The 21,249-nt window shown below is 65.0% G+C and overlaps 2 protein-coding genes across 5 annotated transcripts; one reads left to right on the top strand and one right to left on the bottom strand.

Moving 5' to 3' along the window:
• Nucleotides 1-5,019: 5,019 nt before the first annotated feature.
• Pgpep1 (pyroglutamyl-peptidase I) lies at nt 5,020-13,803 on the bottom strand. Of its 3 annotated transcripts, none has more exons than XM_090334623.1 (5): nt 13,778-13,803; nt 10,841-10,893; nt 6,816-6,932; nt 5,975-6,207; nt 5,020-5,297 (listed from the first exon to the last, which is right to left on the bottom strand). In XM_090334623.1, exons 4-5 carry the CDS (start codon nt 6,178-6,180, stop codon nt 5,105-5,107), a joined length of 399 nt encoding a protein of 132 aa, XP_090190749.1. In that variant the 5' UTR covers nt 6,181-6,207; nt 6,816-6,932; nt 10,841-10,893; nt 13,778-13,803; the 3' UTR covers nt 5,020-5,104. The 3 variants fall into 3 exon arrangements, with proteins under 3 accessions (XP_090190749.1, XP_090190731.1, XP_090190740.1); XM_090334605.1 differs by lacking the exon at nt 13,778-13,803 and adding an exon at nt 13,440-13,541; XM_090334614.1 differs by lacking the exon at nt 13,778-13,803 and adding an exon at nt 13,440-13,541 and having other exon boundaries at nt 6,005-6,207.
• A 3,645-nt stretch (nt 13,804-17,448) lies between these two features.
• Lsm4 (LSM4 homolog, U6 small nuclear RNA and mRNA degradation associated) lies at nt 17,449-21,005 on the top strand. 2 transcript variants are annotated; one of them, XM_090334663.1, is made up of 5 exons: nt 17,449-17,530; nt 19,258-19,299; nt 19,380-19,478; nt 19,893-20,076; nt 20,565-21,005. In XM_090334663.1, the coding sequence occupies exons 1-5, from the start codon at nt 17,528-17,530 to the stop codon at nt 20,654-20,656; spliced, it is 420 nt and encodes a 139-aa protein (XP_090190789.1). In that variant the 5' UTR covers nt 17,449-17,527; the 3' UTR covers nt 20,657-21,005. The 2 variants fall into 2 exon arrangements, with proteins under 2 accessions (XP_090190789.1, XP_090190797.1); XM_090334671.1 differs by lacking the exon at nt 17,449-17,530 and adding an exon at nt 18,143-18,229.
• Nucleotides 21,006-21,249: the final 244 nt, after the last annotated feature.

Genomic DNA, 21,249 nt, shown 5'->3' with positions numbered 1-21,249 from the left:
GAGCCAAGACTGACCTGGAACTCTCCACTGTCTTGACCGTAGCTCCGAGTGCTAGAACCACACGCGTCACCACCACCGAGACCGGCTCTCACTTGTTCTTTGCCTGGCTGTATAGTATTCCACAACATGTGCCACAGCCCAGTTGCTGGCCTCAAAGCAGTTCTTGTTCATCTTGTCTACAGATGTCCCCCCCAAGGTCACAGGGGCCACCTCGCCGTGTGGCTCCTACAGGGGCATTCCCCCCACTCCCCCCCACTCCCCCCTACACCCTTATTGGAAATTTTCACTTCACCAATCTGGAATTTGGCAGGTGTCCAGCTTGGCTTCCACTGCCCAAAATCTTTCCCCAATGACGTCAGGCGCAGTCCCGTGGCCTAGCGGGAGACAGCAGGCACAGTGGGCTGCCAGCCAGCCATGACCTCACCTGGGGGGGGGCACTTCCTCTCACCCTGGCTCCCTATCCCAAGGTCTCTAGGGCAGAAGTGGCAGTGTCAGGGGCTGGCGCCAGCAGAGGCCTCTGCGAAGCTCTCCTCGCCTCAGCAGACAGATTCGCGTGACTGGAGGCTCAGAGGGAGGTCGAGGAGATTCCCAGATCACCAGGGGTGCTGGGCCACTGCCAGCGAGAAGACGCTGCCAGCTGGGCGTTTGCTTCTGTGTGTGTGTGCACATGCACGCGTGTGCCAATCTTGTGGCTTGAACTCGGGGCGAGGGCACTGTCCCTGAGCTTTTTCAAGGCTAAGGCTCCACCACTTGAGCCACAGCACCACTTCTGGTCTTTTCTGTGTACGCGGTGGTGAGGAATGGAACCCAGAGCTTCGTGCACGCTAGGCAAGCACTCCACCCCTGGGCCACACTCCCGGCCCTGGGTTTGGCCTGGGCTGTCCTCCCGGAGCTTTCGTGCTCAGTGCTGGTGCTTGAACACGCAAGCCACAGCTCCACTTCCAGCTCCCCCGTCCGTCGTTCATTGCAGAGGTGTCCAGGGCTTTGCTGCCCGCGGCACTGCACAGAGCACCCGAGTCAGTCAGCAGTCTTGGAGAAAAAGAGGAAGAGACCCACGTCCCCAGCCCGGCGTGCGTGACTTCCTCCTGGACAGCCCGCAGCCCCCACGTGCCCAGTTCTCACAGTGAGCCATGAAAGGGAGCCAGCAGAGGACAGAGAGGGGGTGCCTAGGTCCACCACCAAGCCTGCAGCCTGGCCTCAGTTTCCCTCCTCCCAGGCCCTGATGGAGCCCTTCACACCCCAGAGTTTGAAAACTGGGCCTGGGTCCCGGCCTGACCCCCAGCTTCCTGTCCCCACTGGGGGGTGTGGAGGGCAGAGCGGCCAGCGGTGACCTTCCTTCCTGGCCTTCTGCCAGCCCCATCCTGGGGACGCAGTGGGGACCATGGTGACTCAGCAGAAGCAGGGACACGGGGTGGGGGCGGAAGCGGCGACCTCGGCAGGGCCATCTGGGCAGGTTCCTGCTGGCCCAGCAGGAAGGGGGTCAGCTGAGGCCCGGCAGGTGGGCCCGCGCCCCGCTGCCTCCTAAAACACCTCGAGGCCAGCTCCCTCATGTGCCCCGCCAGGCTGGCCCTGCCCCACCCGTCCCCAGGACGCAGCCAGCGCGGAGAGGGCAGCCCCACAGGGGCCACCGCCGCCCGGTCCTCCCCGAGCCTGGGATTTAGGGCACATGGAGGAGCTGCGGGTTTTTGGGGGGAGGGAGGATGGGGTCCCCAGAAGTGAAGGAGCGGGGTGTGCTGTGGAGTGCTTGGTGAGCACACACTGGTGGGCTCGGGACTGGGGTGCGGTACAGGGTCTTAGGACTGGGGTGTGGTACGGGGGGGGGCTCAGGACTGGGGTGCAGTGGGGGGGACTCGGGACTGGGGTGCAGTAGGGGGGGGACTCGGGACTGGGGCGCAGTACAGGGTCATGGGACTGGGGTCCGGGGGACTCTAGACTGGGGTGCTGTACGGGGGGGCTCAGGGCTGGGGTGCAGTAGGGGGGACTCGGGACTGGGGTGCGGTGGGGGGCTCGGGAATGGGGTGCAGAACGGGGTCTTGGGACTGGGGTGCAGTGGGGGGCTCCTGACTGGGGTGCGGTGGGGGGCTTGGGACTGGGGTGCGGGGGGGGCTCCTGACTGGGGTGCGGTGGGGGGGCTCGGGACTGGGGTGTGGTGGGGGGCTCGGGAGTGGGGTGCAGAACGGGTCTTGGGACTGGGGTGCGGGGGGGGGCTCCTGACTGGGGTGCGGTACAGGGGGGCTTGGGAGTGGGGTGCAGAACGGGGTCTTGGGACTGGGGTGCGGTACGGGGGGGGCCTCGGGACTGGGGTGCGGTACGGGGGGAGCTCGGGACTGGGGTGCGGTACGGGGGGGGCCTCGGGACTGGGGTGCGGTGGGGGGCTCGGGACTGGGGTGCGGGGGGGCTCGGGACTGGGGTGCGGTACGGGGGGAGCTCGGGACTGGGGTGCGGTGGGGGGCTCGGGACTGGGGTGCGGTACGGGGGGGGCCTCGGGACTGGGGTGCGGTACGGGGGGAGCTCGGGACTGGGGTGCGGTACGGGGGGGGCCTCGGGACTGGGGTGCGGTGGGGGGCTCGGGACTGGGGTGCGGGGGGGCTCGGGACTGGGGTGCGGTACGGGGGGAGCTCGGGACTGGGGTGCGGTGGGGGCTCGGGACTGGGGTGCGGTGGGGGGCTCGGGACTGAGGGGGCCGAGGCGGGGCCGCGGCAGACGCGCAGGAATCTTCCAGAAGCGACGCGTCCCCCGCACAGCTCGGTCAAGCGGTTTATTGCGTCGGGGAGAGGCGGGTCGGGTCGGGGTCGGGGTCGGCTCGGGCGCAGCGTCCCGGCCCGGACAAGGCACAGGCAGGTGGGGGAGCGGCCGGGCCCCGGGCTCGTCAGCACGGGAGGGGACGAGCACCGCGGGGGCGGCAGCGACCCGCCGGGGTCCGGGCCTCGCGGTCTCCAGACGTCCTCCAGGCCCCTGGGCGTCAGCGGGCGAGCGGCGGCTCGGAGGAGAACGGGAAGGATGGGGAGGACGGAGGGGGAGAGGGGCGGCCTCCCCTCCCGGACCAGCTGGCCTCGGAAACTCCTCAGACAAGGCACCTCCCACCCGGGCCGCGCACGGCGGGGCGCCGCCATTGCCTCTCCGCCGCTCCGCCTCCGCCCACCATCTGCCACCTGCGCCCGCGCCCGCGCCCACTAAGGGCAGCCCGCCTCCCCCCTCCGCGGCCTCTCCCGGCCCCGCCCCTCGACAGGCCCCGCCCCATACCCGAGACCCCGCCCTTCGGGCCCCGCCCCCTGCCTGCCTGCGCGCTCCCTCCACTCCCGAGGCCCCGCCCCTCAACAGGATCCGCCCCCCCGCCTGCCTGGGCGCTCCCGCCCCCGTCCACTCCCCGAGGCCCCGCCCCTCAACAGACCCCGCCCCATACCCGAGACCCCGCCCTTCGGGCCCCGCCCCCTGCCTGCCTGCACGCTCCCGCCCCCGTCTACTCCCCGAGGCCCCGCCCCGCCCGCCCGAGCGCTCCCGCCCCGCGCACCCCGAGGAGGGCCGGGCGGTGCGCGGAGCAGGACGGCGCCCCGCGCTCGGCGGCAGGAAGTCGGGCTGGACACACAGGAGGGGGGCGCGGGGGCCACGGCCCGGCCCCAGGCTGTGGGGAACAAGATTCTAAAGTTGGGAGACGGCGCGGGAGGAGGGCGGCCCCGCGCCCCGCCCGCCATCTCCTCTGCCGGCAGGGGCTGTCCGGGGCCGGGGGGCTCAGGACACCGAGGAGGCAGTGAGGGCCGCGGGGGAGCGCAGGCCCCACCGCACCCGGGTCCCCCCGGGCCAAGCCCCAGGCTGTGAACCCACAGAAGGCCGGGCGCGGCAATCCCAGCTCCCCAGGAGGCCGAGAACCGCGGCGGCGGCTTCAGGTCAGCCCGGCACACAGATCTTATCTCCAACCCACCAGCGAGAAGCAGGGGTGCAGAGGCGGCTTCAGTGCCAGGCGTGAGGGAGAAAATGAAAGGCCACGGGTCTGCGCCCAGGGCTGGCACGCGCACACGCCCACCACCTGCCTCCCCTCCCCCGCTCCCGCATGGTGTCCCACACACCGGGACAGGGCCCTTGTGCAGGGCTTCCTCCTGACTGACCCCAGAGACCCAGGCACGTCTCCAAAGCCATGTGCGGGGAAGCCCTGCTTCTCTGACCACTGCCCAGCCCCAGGACTGGCAAGGTCACATGTGTTTCTGCACATGTAGAGTCTGGAATGCTGCTGCACACAGCCCCCTGCGGCAGCGTGGGTGACCCACTCGGGGTCTAAACCCAAAACAAATGTGCAGAGTCCAAAATCCAGTTTTCAGGGCAGGAGGCAAAGAAAAAAAAAAGGCTGCACCCCAGAAGACAGAACAGCCTCCTGGTAGCCCGGCACCAGGGCCTCACACTTGTCATCCTCGCTACTCCATAGCCCAGATTTCAGGACTGAGGTTCTAAGCCAGCTCCAAGCCAGCTCAGGAAGGCAGGAAAGGCCACATGGCTCTTACCTCTGGTTAACCACCAAAAAACTAGAATTAACACTAGCTCACAGTGGCTAGTATTGAGCAAAAAGCTCAGGGACAGAGTTCAAGCCCCATGACTGGCCCCCCCAACAAAGGGAAGTATGAGTTACTCTGCACCCCAAAATAGTGCTGTTGTTTGCAAACAGAAAATTCTAACCAGCACAGTGGCAACCAGGGGGTGGAGGCAGGAAGATCGTGAGTTCCAGGCTGGCCTGGGCTACACAGCAAGTTGCGTGGTGGGGGAGGGGGGGGAAGGAGGATGAGGGCAGTAGAGAGGTGGGGAGGAGAGGGTCGTAGCCACAGTGCCTGTGTCTGGCCCTGAGGACCTGGCTCTGTGTGGTGGAGTTAAGGACAGCCGCTCTGGAAGTCTTTTGCCCACAGACTGGCAAGGTCAGGGTGGTGTGGGATGGCACCGCACAGATAGGCCACCCTGGTTCTTTGTAGAAATCCTGATTCGGGAGCAGGACCCCAACCCTACGGGAGATAGAGAAACACTGGCTTCTCCTCAAGATTGGAAGCCCAGTGGTCAGCTCGTCTTCCCGCAGCCCCCAGGCAATGTCCAGCGTGGGGCAGCAGATTAGGTGTGTGGGGGGCCCTCAGTGCCGGGGCCAGCAGCTGATGTCCCCCTCCGCCTGCTCCAGCAGGTCCAGCATCTCCTCGATGATGGCCTGCAGGGCACGGCCCAGCTGGCCCGCGTTGTACGGCTTGCCCAGGGGTGGGACGTGGACGAAGGCAGAGCGCCCGTGGCTCTGGTACAGGGAGGTGTAGTAGGTGAAGTCACACAGGTACCTGCGGCGGAGGGAGAGCTGAGGCCTCAGCCCAGGCCGTCCCAGGCAGCAAAAAACAACCAACCAACACACAAAAAACACCTGAGACCCTGTTTAAAAACCAAGCGAAGGCTGCGAGTTTGGCCTAGTGGTAGAGTGCTCGCCTAGCATGCATGAAGACCCGGGTTCAATTCCTCAATCCACATTCATAATATTAAAAGCCAAAAGTGGTGCTGTGGCTCAAGTGGTAGAGCTCCAGCCTTGAGAAAAGTCCAAGGACAGCGCTCAGGCCTTGAGTTCAAGGTCTGTGACTGGCCAAAAAAAAAAAAAGTAAAGTGAAAGAGCACCTGCCTAGCCTGCAAGGGGACATTTCCCGGAAAAGGGACGCCTGACCCCACCCACAGGAAAACAAGGCAAAAACCCCACATCCCAGCACTGGGCTTTGAACTCGGTCAAGGCCTTGTGCTGGCTGGGCAACCGGGCCACAGTGGAACCACGCCCCAAGCTCAAGCCACGCCCCTCGGGCAAGCCACGCCCTCTACGAGCGAATCAGGCCTTCTGCGGAGCAATACCTTCCACCTCGCCTGGCTGAGCCCCGCCCCTTGGCAGGCCACGCCCACCGCGGAGCCACGCCCCTCCCGGGGAGCTGCTGACCGCAGGGCAGCCCCGCCCCGCCCTCAAACCCCGCCCCGCGCCCACCTGCCCGCGTCCCGGGAAATGGTCACCGACACGTCCAGCCCCAGCGTGGTGACCCGCTGGCACACGGCGTCCATGTCGATGATGGAGTCGATGCTCTCGGGCCCGTCCTCCACGCAGCACTGGGAGCCCGGGCGGAAGCGGCAGTTGTCCAGGCCCTTGTAGCCTTTGTTGTGCCCGCACTTCTCCAGTGTGACCGCCGTCGCCATGCCCGACACGCCCACGTGCACCACCAGCTGCGGGGAGAGCGCTCAGCACGAGCCCGCGCTCGAGAGAGCCATCGCACACACACACGTGCACACACACACAAGAGCTCAGCACACACACGTGCACACACACACATGCACACACACACATGCACACACACACAGGGCTCAGCACACACATGCACACACAAAGGCCTCAGTGCACACACACACATGCACACACAAAGGCCTCAGCACACACACACACACACATGCACACATACACACACGGGCTCAGTGCACACACACACATGCACACACACACGGGCTCAGCACACACACACACGGGCTCAACACACACACATGCACACACATGCACACACACACAGGCCTCAGCACACACACACACATGCACACACACATGGGCTCAGCACACACACACACATGCACACACACAAAGGCCTCAGCACACACACATGCACACACACAGGGCTCAGTGCACACACGCACATGGGCTCAGCATACACACACACACATAGGCTCAGTACACACACGGGCTCACGCACACAGGCTCAGCACACACACGGGCTCAGCACACACACGGGCTCAGGCACACGGGCCCTGCACCCAGGGCCCAGCGCAGCCACACCCTGGCCCACCTGGGGGCTGTGCTTCTCCCACAGGGCGGGGATGAGCTGCTGTACTCTCTGGTACTCCACCGGGATCTCATACACATGCAGGTCCACGCTGTCCCCAAGGCCCAGTTTCTCCAGCTCCTGGGGAGAGGAGAGGGGGGATCTGGGAACATGGCTCCCCTCCCCGCATCTCCTGCATCTGAACCCCACTGGGGGGGCCTGGGCAGCACACGTGCATCATCCTCGGGCCAGGGCCTTACTGGCTACTTCACAAATGTGCTGCCTCTGGAAAGAGATCAAGGTCAGTGCTGTGGCTCATGCCTCTCATCCTGGCTACGTAGGAGGCTGAGATCCAAGACGGGGGTTCAAAGCCAGAGCAGCCAGAAAGTCCCCAGGACTTTTTTTTTTGGCCTATTGATAGAGTGCCTGCCTAGCACAAAAACCTAGGTTCATTTCAGTACCACATGCCTAGAAAAGCCGGAAGTGGTGCTGAGGCTCAAGTGGCAGAGCTCTAGCCTTGAGAAAGTCCAAGGTCAGTGCTCGGGCCCTGAGCTCCAGGTCCAGGACTGGCAAAACAAAACAAAACAACAACCAAAAACAGCGCTGTAGCTCAAGTAGTAGAGTACGACCCTTGAGCACAAGAGGCTTAGAGACAGTGCCCAGATCCTGAGATCACACCCCACCTCCGACAAAAGGAAAAAGAGAAAGAGAGAGATAGTCCAAAGACTGGTGCTCGTGCCTGTGATCCCAGCTTTCAGCAGGCTGAAAAACAGGAGACTCCATCTCCAAATAACCAGCAGGAAGCTGGAAAGTGGAGCCCTGGTTCAAGTGGTATAGCACCAGCCTTGAATGGCCCTGAGTTCAAGCTCCAGCACTAGCACAAAAACACCAACTAATCCCCCAGCACCACACCGATGGCTTCCGCTGGCTGAGATGGGGTCTGGTGAATCCCAGGCCACACTGGCTCTGAGACTGGCAGCCTCACCCCACTGGGTGAACTGGGCCTTTGGACTCTGGCTGGTCACGAGCAGACTCAGTTCCAGCCAGCCAGCAGCGGGGCAGGGCCGCACCACCCAGCCCGCAGCTGGGAGGTCCTGCTGGGGAGGACGGTGGCAGGGGCCAGCCCAGGCTGTGGGCTCAAAAGGGCATCTTCCCCACTGAGCTTTAGCCAGGCGCCTGCGGTCCCCGTGTCACCAAGCCCACAGGTGGGGACCAGCGCCCACAGCTTGACGACTGCTCAGCAGTGCTCAGATGGGCTGGGGTCTGCTGTTCAGCACTCTCAGGCCCTTCTCTCTCTGGAGACGAGCTCGTGGCCCTACGCGCACCAAAACACAAACATTCTCAGCTAAGCCTCCGAGCCTCGTGGTAGAGCGCTCGCCTAGCATGCACGAAGCCCTGGATCTGATTCCTCGGTACCACATACATAGAAAAAGCCGGAAGTGGTGCTGAGGCTCAGGTGGTAGAGCTCTAGCCTTGAGAAAGCCCAGGGACAGTGCTCAGGCCCTGAGCTCAAGGCCAAGACTAACATAAATAAATAGATAAAATATAGTTCTCAGCTACCTGGAGGCAGAATGAGGAGGATTAAGGTGAAAAGCTAGCGTGACCCCATCTCAACCGGTAAGTCAGGTGTGGTAGTCCATGCCTGTCATCGCAGCTAGCAAAGGGGAAGGTAGGGGAGCATGGTGGCCTGGCAGAGAGCACGATCCTCCCGGAGAAACAACAAAACGCAGAAGGGGCTGGGCTGTGGCTCAAACCTCAGCCCCATTAACTAGCTAACCATATCAGGCTACAGACCAGAGGGGAAGGTCAGGGCTAGAATTCGCAGTGCAGGCCCCGCCTCAGTGACCCGCTAGGGGCAGGGACACAGGGTGTCACAGGCTGTCTTAGGGCGAAGTGGCTGGACCTGCAGGAGCCTCCCTCAAGAGGGGCTTACAAATCAACCCCCCACATGCCTGGGAGGCAAGGACTGGAGCACGAGGTACTGTGCTCCCTCCTCAAACCACAGCACCCAACGGAGATGAGGTCTCCACTGAGCAAAAGATCACGCCGGAAAGGAGGCCAAGAAAGAGGGAAGGTGAGACAGAGGACAGACAGACAGAGGACAGAGGGACGGAGAAGCTGGGACATGGCTGACCATGACTGCCTCTTGGAGTCTCCAACCCCAGGCAGCGCGCGCAGTGGACCTGGCCCCAGCCCCTTCTCAAGGAATGCAAAGAGAGACAGGCAAGGAGCGAGGTGGCAGAGGGGACACGGTGCCCGGGGGCTGTCCTGGCACAGGGGTAACCTGGGCTTTCCACCCCTGACTCCCACAGGCACGAAACAGCTGTCATTCATCCACAGGGGAGGTGACAGCCATGGCTCCCCGGGCACAGCCCCAGATGCAGCGTGCGTCCCAGGGCGGCTGAGAAAGGCATGCTCAGCCACTCACCAGACCGCTAACAGACAAGCACAGGTTTAAATCTGGGGTGCAGGGCCCTGTGGGATCAAGTGTGGAGGAAGGAGAGAAGATTCTAGACCCTGATCTTCTTTGGGGTACACATGTAAACTTCACAAACACCCAATACGAGTGTATTCAGGGCGCTGATATCGGACTGCAGCTTTATTTAATGTGTGTATGCTGGTGCTTGAACTCAAGGCCAGAACACTCTCCTTCAGCTTGTTTACTCAACGTTCGTGTTCTACCACTGGAACCCCGGCTCCACTTTCTGCTAATTGGAGGTAGGAGCCTCCAATGGGCCTTCCTGGCAAGGCTGGCTTTGAAGCACGGTCCTCAGACCGCAGCCTCCAGGGTAGCTGGGATTTTGGATTTGGTTTTGGCCGGCATAGCTGCTGCACCTGGCTTCCACTTCAGTGTTTGTGTTTTGAGGGAGACTGCGGGCTCTGAGGCTGGCATGGTGTCACCAGGCAGGGGTGGGGTTCCTTCTTCGTACATTCACAGAAGGGGCCCTGGCTGTGGACGAGAAGGACAGCAATACCCCTGTCCCCTGCAGACCCAGGATGAAAAGCCCCCACGGAGCTGTGGGATCTCCAAAGATTGTTTAATTGATTTCACTCTGATTTAGATGCAGACAGCAACGTCTGGGGCCCGGGACGGCAGACGCCGGCTTTGTGTGCACGCGGCCCGTGAAGCCTCCTGTCTGACTCGCACAAAGCCACATACACAGGCTCTGGGATCATGCTGAGTCTTTTTGTCTGGGGCTCGGGGCACAGGGTGCACACTGGGCCCTGGCCACGCTCCCATCTCCAGGGCCCCACCCCTCCATCCCACTCCCAGGGTTGGGGGGTGGGGGAGGGCAGGCCCTGCCCCTCTATCTTGCTCCCAGGGCTGCGAGGGGGGAGCCAGACTTGGAGGCCTGGAGGAGGAGAGGGCAAAATACAAGGGTGCAGCTGGGGGCTGCGTCTGCAACCCAGCTTTTCCTCCGGGAGTCTGGGTGGGGCGGGGTACTTTCAATCAGGCAGCTAATGGCGAGGATTAATCTGGGCTTTGCTCCGTGTCTGTGGCTGATTTATGGAAGGAGGAAAGCCCCACTCTTTCTCTGCTCATTGTTTCCTGGTCCCCTTTCCAAAGTCCCATCTGGGAAGACGTCCGGAGGGTCTGGCTGACAGAGTGCTGGCGAGGCACACAGACCCCCCTCTGTCTCCCATTGGGGTCTCTCAGAAGCCAATGCTGAAAAACACCAGGGGAGCCCCTGAGGCCTTCAGGGACCAGCCTGGTCCCAGACACATGCGGAAGAAATGGGGAAGAGGTGGGAAACGAGGAGAAGTTCCACATTTGAATAACTCCTCCATAAAAGAAGAGCCAGCACCCCAAATCTGCAGGCCCTAGCAGGGAAAGGGGTGAACCCCTCCTTTGCGCTCTGGCTGAGAGGTCCCAAAGGGCTGGGGCCTAGGCCTCCACATCTGTAAACTGGCACAGCTGGGCCTTGCAGGATCAGAGCTGGGAGCCACCAAACCCAGCAATGTTTGCCCACACTTCGCCTTTTTGGGGATCTGGCATTTTGGGCGGCCCAGATGCCCCGTTTGACTCCCATTCCCAGAATCTGGGTTACCTGGACAGCAATCCAACTGGCATTCACAGTGTGCTCCCCAAAAGGGCCGAACCCTAGAACACAGTAAAAGCAACATGTTACCCACCTGCCCAGCACCAGTGAGAGGCCTGGGGACTCCCAGGGTGCCCTTCTCCCAGTATCCCTCCCCTTCCTCCATGCCCTCTCACCCCCAGAGGCCTAGGAAAAGCTGCTTTTTCCTCTATACTAACTCCTGAGGCCCGTACCAGCCTGGGACTGCTCCATCATCGGCTTTGTGCCCCGGGGGGGGGGGGGGGCCGGGACCCTAGACTCTGGGATCCAGGCCCTGGAACCAGGAGAGTGCCCAGTGAGGCTGGGCCCCTTTCAGGCCAGGCTGCCCAACCGTGCTGTGAGGCATAGGGGCTTGCCTGCATCCTGGCACGCCGAGAGCGCCACTTCCTGGCCCTGGAGACCAGAGTGGCTCAGATTGCTGTGGCCCCCACCTGAGGCCATAAAGCGGGAAGATGGTGAGCAAGGCCTGGAACCAGACCTGTGAGAGTCTTGCCACCTCACTCTAGTCTTTGGGTCTTTGGCAGGACCTAAACACCAGCACTGCCAAGCCAGGCACCTGTGGCCCTGCTCTTCATCCTAGCGACTCCAGAGGCTGAGATCTGAGGATCATGGTTCAAAGCCACCCTTGAACAACAACAAAAAGCTAAGGGACAGCACCCATAGTTTAAGCCCCAGTACTGGCATGAAAAGCAAGCCAAACAGCACCCAGGGAGGGTGAGTCTGTGGGCTGTCCTCACAGGGGCCACACGGCAGGGCCGGGGTCCAGCTCCCCGGGGACCCAGCTCCCCAGGGCCCAGCTCCCGGGGACCCAGCTCCAGGGGTCCAGCTCCAGGGGTCCAGCTCCCCGGGGACCCAGCTCCAGGGGTCCAGCTCCCCGTGGTCCAGCTCCAGGGGTCCAGCTCCCCGGGGACCCAGCTCCAGGGGTCCAGCTCCCCGTGGTCCAGCTCCCCGTGGTCCAGCTCCACGGGGGCCCAGCTCCCCGGGGTCCAGCTCCCCGGGGGTCCAGCTCCACGGGGGCCCAGCTCCAGGGGCCCAGCTCCCCGGGATCCAGCTCCAGGGGCCCAGCTCCCCGGGGTCCAGCTCCACGGGGGCCCAGCTCCCCGGGGTCCAGCTCCACGGGGGTCCAGCTCCACGGGGGCCCAGCTCCAGGGGCCCAGCTCCCCGGGATCCAGCTCCAGGGGCCCAGCTCCCCGGGTCCCAGCTCCAGGGGCCCAGCTCCCCGGGTCCCAGCTCCAGGGGCCCAGCTCCCCGGGGTCCAGCTCCAGGGGCCCAGCTCCCCGGGATCCAGCTCCAGGGGCCCAGCTCCCCGGGTCCCAGCTCCCCGGGTCCCAGCTACAGGGGCCCAGCTTCCCGGGACCCAGCTCCCCGGGTCCCAGCTACAGGGGCCCAGCTTCACGGGGTCCAGCTCCAGGGGCCCAGCTCCACGGGGGTCCAGCTACAGGGGCCCAGCTCCACGGGAGCCCAGCTCCACGGGAGCCTAGCTCTCCGGGGTCCAGCTCCAGGGGCCCAGCTCCACGGGAGCCCAGCTCCACGGGAGCCTAGCTCTCCGGGGTCCAGCTCCAGGGGCCCAGCTCCCCGGGGCTCAGCTTCCCGGGTCCAGCTCCAGGGGCCCAGCTCCAGGGGTCCAGCTCCAGGGGTCCAGCTCCAGGGGCCCAGCTCCCCGGGTCCAGCTCCAGGGGCCCAGCTCCCCGGGGCCCAGCTCCCCGGGTCCAGCTCCAGGGGCCCAGCTCCCCGGGGTCCAGCTCCAGGGGCCCAGTTCCCCGGGGTCCAGCTCCAGGGGTCCAGCTCCCCGGGGTCCAGCTCCCCGGGGCCCAGCTCCAGGGGCCCAGCTCCCCGGGGTCCAGCTCCAGGGGCCCAGTTCCCCGGGGTCCAGCTCCAGGGGTCCAGCTCCCCGGGGCCCAGCTCCAGGGGCCCAGCTCCCCGGGGTCCAGCTCCAGGGGCCCAGCTCCCCGGGTCCAGTTCCCCGGGGCCCTGACCGACGCGGGCGGATCTGGATTATTAACTCCACCTCCGCTGCCCCCCTACTCCTGCAGGAATCTGCCAGCTCTCCACACTGACCCCTGGGGGCAGAGGTCAAGGCAACTCCGACCCCGCTGACCCCTGAGAGTGGAGGTCAGGGCGCCCCTCACGCTGACCCTGAGGGCCCAGGTCAGGGCGCCCCACTGTCGCGGGCGGAACAAGTGGGAGTCGGGGAGCCGGTGACAGCAGGCGCCGGGCTCGGCCACCGCGGCCCCGCCGGCCCGGGGAGGGCCCCGCGTGCGCGCAAGCCCGGGAGCAGCGGCCGCAGCTCCTCGGCCACCGGGACACTTCCGGCCACAGGTCGGCCCTCGTCCCGGGGCCGCGGGCGGAGGACGGGCAGCAGCTCGGTGCGGGGAGGCGGCTGACCCCGCTAGGGGAGGCTCCACGCGGGGCCCTCGCCCGCCCCCGAGTTCCTGCCCGCCGGATCCGGGACCCCGGCGCCTACCCCGACCGAGCTGCGCTCCCGCCGGCGGTGACAACCGCCTGGCCGAGCACCGCCCCGTCCCACCGCGTCGTCCCCGTCCCGCCCCCGGCCTCGTCAGCCACGCACCGGTCACCACCACCGCCTTCCTGGGCTGTTCCATGGCGGGCTGGCTGTGCAGGCGACCCGCCGGTGAACGGACTGGCGCGGCCGACGATGCCGCCGCCGCCGCCGTCGGGGCGCCGCTCTGCCCAGGCCCCGCCCCGGCCCCCAGCACCGCTGCCAGTCCCGGCTCCGACCCCGCCCCTAGCCCCGCCCCCGGGAGCTCGGCGCGCGCGCCCCACCAGGCTCCGCCCCCCGCAGGCTGCTAGTCCCGCCCCTGCCGGGCCCTCGGCGCGCGCGACCCACCCAGGCCCCGCCCCTGCCGGCCGCTAGGCGTGCGCGTCCACGCGGACAGCTCGACCCACCAGGCCTAGGGCAGCTGGTCGTACGCGCTCGGCGGCGAGCACGGCCCGCTTGAGCCCCGCCCCTGCCGCCCATGGTCGTGCGCGCACCGCCCCAGCCCAGGTACCGCCCCTGCCGCCCGTGGTCGTGCGCGCGCCGCCCAGCCCAGGTCCCCGAGACCGGGAGAGGTCGGCGCCCTGCCCGCCGGTCGCAGCCCCCCACGGGGCCGCGGGGTTCCCACCACGGACCCAAACAATCCTGGGTGGAGAACTTTCCAGAGCAACCGCACCAGAACTACTCCTGGGTTTTAGTCCCTTCGACTCTTCACGACGCCGTCCACGTAACCCGGACGCCGAGTCACCTGGAGGGAGTTAGACGGGGCGCGGGCGGGGCGGCGCACGCATCCCGCCCGTGGGGATGCGGCCGGGAACCGACCCCTTGCAGACGCCAAGGTGAACACCAGCGGGCCAATCAGCTTGAAGATGCCACACTGAGCGCGCGACCGGCCAATCAGCGTGCGCATATCACATGGCGGGTCTGGTGGACGGGGCCTGAGGCCAGCCACGCCCCCCGGCCCCCGGGACCCCGCGGCCCCCCGGATCACGCGCCCCCCAGCCACGCCCCCCGGCCCCCGGGACCCCGGATCCCGCGCCCCCTCCCGACCCCGCGCCCCCAACCACGCCCCCCGGCCCCCGCGGTCTCCCGGATCCCGTGCCCCCTCCCGACCCGCGCCCCCCAGCCACGCCCCCCGGCCCCGGGACCCCCGGCCCCCCAGGCTCCGTGGCTCCCGGACACCCCCCCCCTCCGTGCACACTGGGAGGCAGGGAAGAGGTCGGGCAGCGCTGATCACGCCTGGAATTCCAGCCACGCAGGAAAGCGAGTGGCCAGTCCATGCACTAAAGTCCAGTTAACCTGCAGAAGGTGGGAGGCGGCATTCCGGGCAAGTGGTGGGGCGCTGACCTGGTGGAGAGCGGGCGCAGGGGCAGCGCCCGGGCCGGGCTCCGACCTGTGCCTCCCCCCCCCCCTCCCCGCCGGCACAGAACCAGACCTCGCCGTCCACCTTCCGGGGCGCCTCCCCCATGCCTCGTTACTTAGATGGGGGCCTCACTACCTTGCCCGGGGCTGGCCTCGAACCAGGGCTTCCTGGGTTCACTTCCTCAAGGGGTGATTGCTTTTCCCCGGGTACGTGCAGTGGAGTTTAAACTGCACAGAAAACAATCCCACCAGGGGAACATGGTACCCAAGGCTTGAGATCCCCTTACAAAGGCTGAAGGGAGGTTAAAGACACCCTCGGGGGCCAGCTGGCCCTGTGGTTCCCAGCCTGCGGCAAGGTGCAGGAGAAGAAGGGGTCCGGCCGGGGCCGTGGACCAGAGGACTCCTCAGCGTGACCACAGCCTCGCTCCCAGCGCCTCTCAGCACATGGAGACACTGGCTCCCGCAGGTGCACCCTGGGGCACGGAGGAAGGACCCGGGAGGTTTCAGGTGCAGCTGGGTCCCGGGTGGCAATCCAGCCTCGTGACTCCGGGAGCTGGGCACCAGGCGAGGTTCCTGTCTGACTCACCGTGGCAGCTGCGGTCCGGGGGAAGCTCCCTGATTGGCTGGGCTGGAGACACTTCTCAGGCAGCTTCCTGATTGGCCGGAGCCTGAGTCACATGTGGGGGGGGGAGGCTACTTGACAGCCTAAACTATAAGCCAACCAAGTCCACCCACTGTGGCTTCTAAAGTTAGACTGGAGGCCTGATGAGGTGGGGTGTTGGGGGGGGTGTCCAGCAGAGGAGAAAGGGTGCTCAGGCCCCAGGACAGTCCAGGGGCTCCCCAGTGTGAGGTGTTATCCTAGGCTCCTCTGGCGGCCCAAACTTCAAGCAGACGAAGCAACACAATCTTTACTATCCAGGACGTAGTTCCGAGGCTAGAACACGCGCCTAGAATGGGAAAGGGCCCTGGGTTCCATCCCCAGCCCCGAAACACACAGACCCCACCCTCTGTGGGTTCTTTTTAAGTGGAGAGTCAGAGTGTTGGGCCTCAGGGACCCCTGATGCTGGAGCCTGCGCCCCGAGGCTCACTCCACCCCGCGGGGTCACTTCGCCCCTGAAATGCCTGGGCCAGGATGGCCTGGACTCTGCCAGCTCAGGTAAACAGACCCTTGTGGCTCCCCCACACACACACCGCTGTCCTTGTCCAGTGTAGCTGGCCTTGGCAGGGCCTGGACGCCTCTTTCACAGAATCACTGCCTCAAGGGGCCAGGAGTCTGGCCCAATGGGAGAGTACTTGCCTAACATGCATGAAGACCCGGGTTCAAGTCCTCAGTACCACATACATAGAAAAAAGCCAGAAGTGGTAAAGAGCCTCAAGCCTGAGAAAGTCCAAGGACAGTGTACAGGTCCTGAGCTTTTTTTTTCTTCTTTTTTATTTTGCAAAAAAGAATCACTGCTTCAAGGGGGAATGGCAAACTCTCAGCGTTGGTCCCAGGTGTGGCCCAGATGTGGGGGACAAGGGGGCAGGAGGAGCCCGAGTTCCAGGCCAGCCTGGCTGCCCTCCAAACCAGAACAAAGACAGCGCCTGCAGTAATCGGCAGTGGCCACCGAGTGTCACCCTCGCGAGGCTTCAGCTCTCTTTGAGCTAAAAACTTGTAGAAAAGTCTAGAAAACTCCCCAAAGGGTTGACTTCCTGCCCCAGCTGAGGCTCCCTCAGCTCTCCTCCAACCTCTGCGGCAGCCAGAGGTCTCCCCCAGGCTCATCTCCAGCTCTGCCATCCACCCCCTTGGTGCCCGGAACTCCAGTGTACCCCCCTTAGGTGGTGAGCCCCTAGGCCCTCAGCCATGCTGCTGACAGGCTGGGGAAGTCCCCTCCAGGACCACTGTGTCCGTGACCCAAGGGTGGGGGGAGAGGGCCCCGGGAGGGGGAGGGTCCTGCTATGCAGTCCTGAGCAGATACATAGATGGTCAGCTTCCCTGACCCTGGGGCCCTGCTTGCGGCCTCTCCACCTCCTCCTCATCACTTGTTTATTAAGCCCTGCAGGGTCCCCACCTGCCTCGTCCCAGGTCCTCATGCCCCAGGGACTCCTCGTGGTCCCTCCTGGACTTCCAGGTCCAGGCTGCTTCTGGGCGGCCAGGAGACTGGGCCAGAGGCCAGGCAGCCTCGGGTGCCCCCTGCCTTCCCTGGTTTGCTGTGGCGTGTCGGGTGTGGGGCCTCCACAGCGTCCCCGACCTGGGACCGAGCATCGAGTTCAAGGCCAGCCCAGGCAGGAAGACGCCCTGAGACTCTCCCGTCCTCCCCGCGGCCGGGCCTGGACCCCCACGAGGCTCCGCGGGCGCCTGCCTCCGCTCCGAGGCTTCAGACCACAGCAGACCAAGGATAACTCAGGGAAAATTCCAGAAACGGAATAACGAGGCCCTGGGGCGCCCCGCCCCCGAGGGCGACACCCTGACTCAGAGGCCCCAGGCGACGCGGGCTCTGCGCAGGCGCACCCATCCTTACCCACCATGCAACGGAGCCGGCGCGCGCAGCTCTTCCGCCTTTTGCATCATCGCGGGCGCGCTTTACGGCCTCCCACCTTATTTCCCCGGGACGAGAAGCGCGCTCTCCGCCCCGCCCACCGTGGCTGGGAAAAGTCCCGCCTTCCTCCTCAACGATTGGCTCGGCGTCTCCAGAGCCCCACGCTGACTGGCTCGCGCGTCTGTCATTCCTTTTCGGCCTAGTGGCGCGCAGCGCGGCGTCTAGCGGCGGGAGCTTGAGCGGTGGAAGTGGCCGGCCGTCCCCGACCGCGCCGGCGAGATGGTGAGGGCGAGGCAGCCACGGCGGCTCCGGGAGCTGAGGATCGCGGCCCTCGCGGCCCCTCCGGGCGGCTCCGGGACGGGGCGGGCTGCGACCACGTGTGGCGCCCCGCCCCCGGCCGGTGGCGGGCGCTGGGCAGCCCGGGCCGCGGAGGCCCGGAGTTCACGGCAGCCGAGGACCCGCGTTCATCCTCCCGGGCGCGGGCGAGGCCCCGGCGCACTCGCTCCGCAGGCTGGAGGAAGGAAAAGCGAGCTGGTCGGTCGCCGGGCCCCAGCCTGGCCGGGCGCCCCCGAGCGCTTCGGCTCCGGGCTGGCGCTCTGCCTCGGGCCCGGCGCCACCGCCGCCGTGAGCGTCTCACGGGGGCTTTTTTGGTGTTTTTCTTCCTGGGCGGGTTTCGAACCGCGATCCTCAGATCGCAGCCTCCCGAGGAGCTGGGATGACAGCGTGAGCCAGCGTCCCCGGTCCACCGCAGCCTCCGAGGGCTTCGCCTGGGGCTTCCTGGCTCTGGCTGTCCGTGCCACCTGCCCCTGCTTGAGCTGCCCTCCTTAGGGCCTGCCTCGGCCCTGGGCTCCCCGAGTGTGCGAGCCCAGGGCCCTCCTGTGTCTATGTAGCAATTATCCAGGCCCTGGCTTGGTCCGGTAAAGGCCGCACCCACCAAGATTCCGCCTGTCTGGCCGAGCAGACGAGTAGTAAATAAACTGGGTAATTAGAGGTTGGCTGGGGCCTACCCTGGAAACACGCAGGTGTGCAGCGCTAGGCGTACATTAGGAGGTGTCCTGAGCCTCAGAAAGGTCTGGGGAAGGCGCCAGGGTGGGGGCAGCCCAGGAGCCAAGTCCCTTCAAGTGCACATGTCCTTCCCACTGCCCTCAGTGTTATCCTGTGGTGGGGACAGAGCCCTGGCCTCTGGGCCTTTGTACCCGGGATGCCTGTATGAGGGAGTGGGGGGTCCCCAATGGTGTACACTTGGGGGTCACCCAACCTCAGCAGGCCTGGCTGTGTGCCCCTGGGCAGATTATGTTGCAAGGTCCCTGCTATGGTCTGGGGTCCCAGATGTCACCCACAAGGAAAAAACAGGCACCTGTTTTCTTGAACTACATTCCTGCTTCTGGCTTTCTGCTGCCTCGCTGGAGATAAGTCTCACTGTATCGATGGTCAGCACAGCCTGCAGGATGCCCTGTGGCCTTGGCGTCTCATTCACGACCAGCTGGTGGCCACCACCTCCTCATCACACCCACCTTCTAGGAAACCATGCAGGAAGTGGCTCAGTGCTGGCTTTCTGCTGACCCATGCCTGTAGCTGAGGTGCTCAGGGGCCCAGGGGTGGCTGGTTAGCCCCAAGCCAGTGGCTGGAAGGGCCTGGGTGCTGTGGGCAAATGGAAAGGCCACGTCCAGCCATGAGGCCCAGGCAGGAGCGTCAGGGCCCCTCTGCCAAGCTTCTCTTCTTCACCTGGCTCACGTAACACCTAGGCTTTGGGGCCCTCCGCATCTGGCCTGTGGACCCTTGTGGCCCAGCTCTCTTATGGGCCTACTAGCTGTGCTGGGGCTCCCTGGGCAGGAGGAATCCAGCCTGGGAGGGCAACTGCCACCCTGGTGTAATGTTTTCTGGGTTCCATGGTACAGAGGTGAAGACCGGAGGTGCCCAGGGCAGCCAGGTTTCCCATGGCTGTGGGTGGGAAGGCAGGCCTGGCCTGGAGACCCTGCCCAGCCTTGAGCCCTTCTGTCTCCTCACAGCTCCCCCTGTCGCTGCTGAAGACAGCTCAGAACCACCCCATGGTGAGTGGGCGCCCCCCCATATGTCCCTCTCAGGGCCACCTGGAGCCGGACACAGCCCACCCTCCCTCTCTCCCCTGCAGCTGGTGGAGCTGAAGAATGGGGAGACGTACAACGGGCACCTGGTGAGCTGCGACAACTGGATGAACATCAACCTTCGGGAGGTCATCTGCACGTCCCGGGTAAGTCGGGGGGGGGTCGTCGGGGGAGTTGGGCGGCTTTTTCCTTGTATGCCATGCAGCAGGCTGGGTTCCTGTGGCTGGGCCAGAGCTGAGGCGGTGTCCAGGTGTCTAGGTTGTCAGGCCTTGGGTACCTCCCTGTGTTCTGGGGTGACAGGGCCTGGCCGTGGGCCTGGGCATTCGTCCATCTCTGGTTTTCTCTGTGTATGTGGTACTGAGGTCCTCCCCCCGCCCCCCCCCATCCCCCTGCTCCCCAGGGCTTCATGCATGCTCGGCCCATGCTCTACACCTAGGCTGTGCTCCTGGCCCGACGCGCCCACCTCCGGGAGCATGGGCTGAGGCCAGCCGTGTGGGTGCCCCTGGTGCCCAGGGCTGGGGGTGTGGGCACAGGCTGACCGTGGGCCGGACATGTGGCAGGATGGGGACAAGTTCTGGCGCATGCCCGAGTGCTACATCCGCGGCAGCACCATCAAGTACCTGCGCATCCCAGACGAGATTATTGACATGGTGAAGGAGGAAGTGGTGGCCAAGGGCCGAGGGCGCGGCGGCCTGCAGCAGCAGAAGCAGCAGAAGGGCCGCGGCCTGGGCAGCGCGGGCCGAGGTAGGCGGGCAGCCCCGGGGGGGGGGGGGGGAGGTGAGGGGGCAGGGTCACCTGCGTGGAGTGGTCACTGGTCCCATACTCCAGGACCTCGGGGGCCTGAGCAGAGCAGGCGGCACCTCCAAGCCTTTGTCTCCCCATGTGGGAAGGACCAGGGGACACACAGCTAGTTGAGGCTGCTGGCGGAGTGCATGCCCGGGCCTGGCACACGGTGGTGGGCACATGTCCTTAGATGGACTACCTTTGGCCAGGCCCAGGGACGCAGCGCGGGGGAAGGCGGGGAGGGCCGGGAGCTGGGGGTGTGGTAGGCGCTGTGGCCTCCTGTGCTGGGGAAGGCTGCCCGGGGCACCAGCTCTGCCTTGCTGTGTCTTGAATGTCCTCCCGTAACATTGCAGGAAGGTTTCTGCCCCAGTGGGCCCGGCGGGGGCAGGGGGAGCGGGAGGAGGCAGGCCGCCCCAGGGAGCCCCCCATCACCGCAGCTCTGCCCGCAGGTGTGTTCGGGGGCCGGGGCCGTGGCGGGATCCCGGGCACTGGCCGGGGGCAGCCGGAGAAGAAGCCGGGCAGGCAGGCGGGCAAGCAGTGAGGGCTGTGGCCACCTCAGGAACCTCGAACCCCGTTTTCCCGTTTAAGCAAATCTTCACCCACGGGACTTGGTGCGTGGTGAATTTGCTGGCCCTGCAGTGGAGCTTCTGGAAGTTTCCACTCGTGGTGTCTTCCATGTGTCTGAGCTCCACTGTGGTGGCAGTCGTTATTTTGCTTGTAGCATGGACGCCACTCTCGTGTGGCTGGCAGGGCAGGTCTTTGATTTCAGCTCACACCTTAGGCTGAGCCCGGAGGATTCTTTTGTCCCATGTCACCTTCTGGTAGCACTGGTCCAGCCTGTACCTTCCCACCCTGTGGGTGACAGAGTAAAGCATACACGGTGGATTAAATGAGGTTTGTGTTAGGTATTTATTTTATGCCGGTCCTGGGCCTTGAACTCGGGGGCTGGGTGTTGTCCCTTTTTCACTCAAGGCTAGTGCTTTACCACTTGAGCCACAGCTCCACTTCTGGCTTTTTGGTGGCTCATTGGAAATGAGTCCCTCAGCCTCCTGAGTGGCTGGGATTATAGGCCTGAGCCACCCGCGCGCGTGGTTTTAATCAGACATAGCTAGAAACAAAGCTTTCTAAAATCAC

The sequence above is a fragment of the Megascapheus bottae genome, chromosome 1, assembly GCF_031878675.1.
Source record: "Megascapheus bottae isolate mThoBot1 chromosome 1, mThoBot2.hap1, whole genome shotgun sequence".
Classification (NCBI taxonomy): domain Eukaryota; kingdom Metazoa; phylum Chordata; class Mammalia; order Rodentia; family Geomyidae; genus Megascapheus; species Megascapheus bottae.
Note: the sequence above shows the minus strand (reverse complement) of the source record. Positions and strands in the feature narration are given on the sequence as shown.

Excerpts from the sequence above, each read along its gene's own strand:
- Pgpep1 (XM_090334605.1), bottom strand. The coding sequence starts at position 13,473 with ATGGAACAGCCCAGGAAGGCGGTGGTGGTGACCG. Across the intron at positions 10,894-13,439 it reads GAAGGCGGTGGTGGTGACCG|GGTTCGGCCCTTTTGGGGAG; the intron begins GTGCGTGGCTGA and ends ACTGTGTTCTAG. Across the intron at positions 5,298-5,974 it reads ATTTCCCGGGACGCGGGCAG|GTACCTGTGTGACTTCACCT; the intron begins GTGGGCGCGGGG and ends CCTCCGCCGCAG.
- Lsm4 (XM_090334663.1), top strand. Across the intron at positions 19,300-19,379 it reads CAGCTCAGAACCACCCCATG|CTGGTGGAGCTGAAGAATGG; the intron begins GTGAGTGGGCGC and ends TCTCCCCTGCAG. Across the intron at positions 20,077-20,564 it reads CCTGGGCAGCGCGGGCCGAG|GTGTGTTCGGGGGCCGGGGC; the intron begins GTAGGCGGGCAG and ends CTCTGCCCGCAG.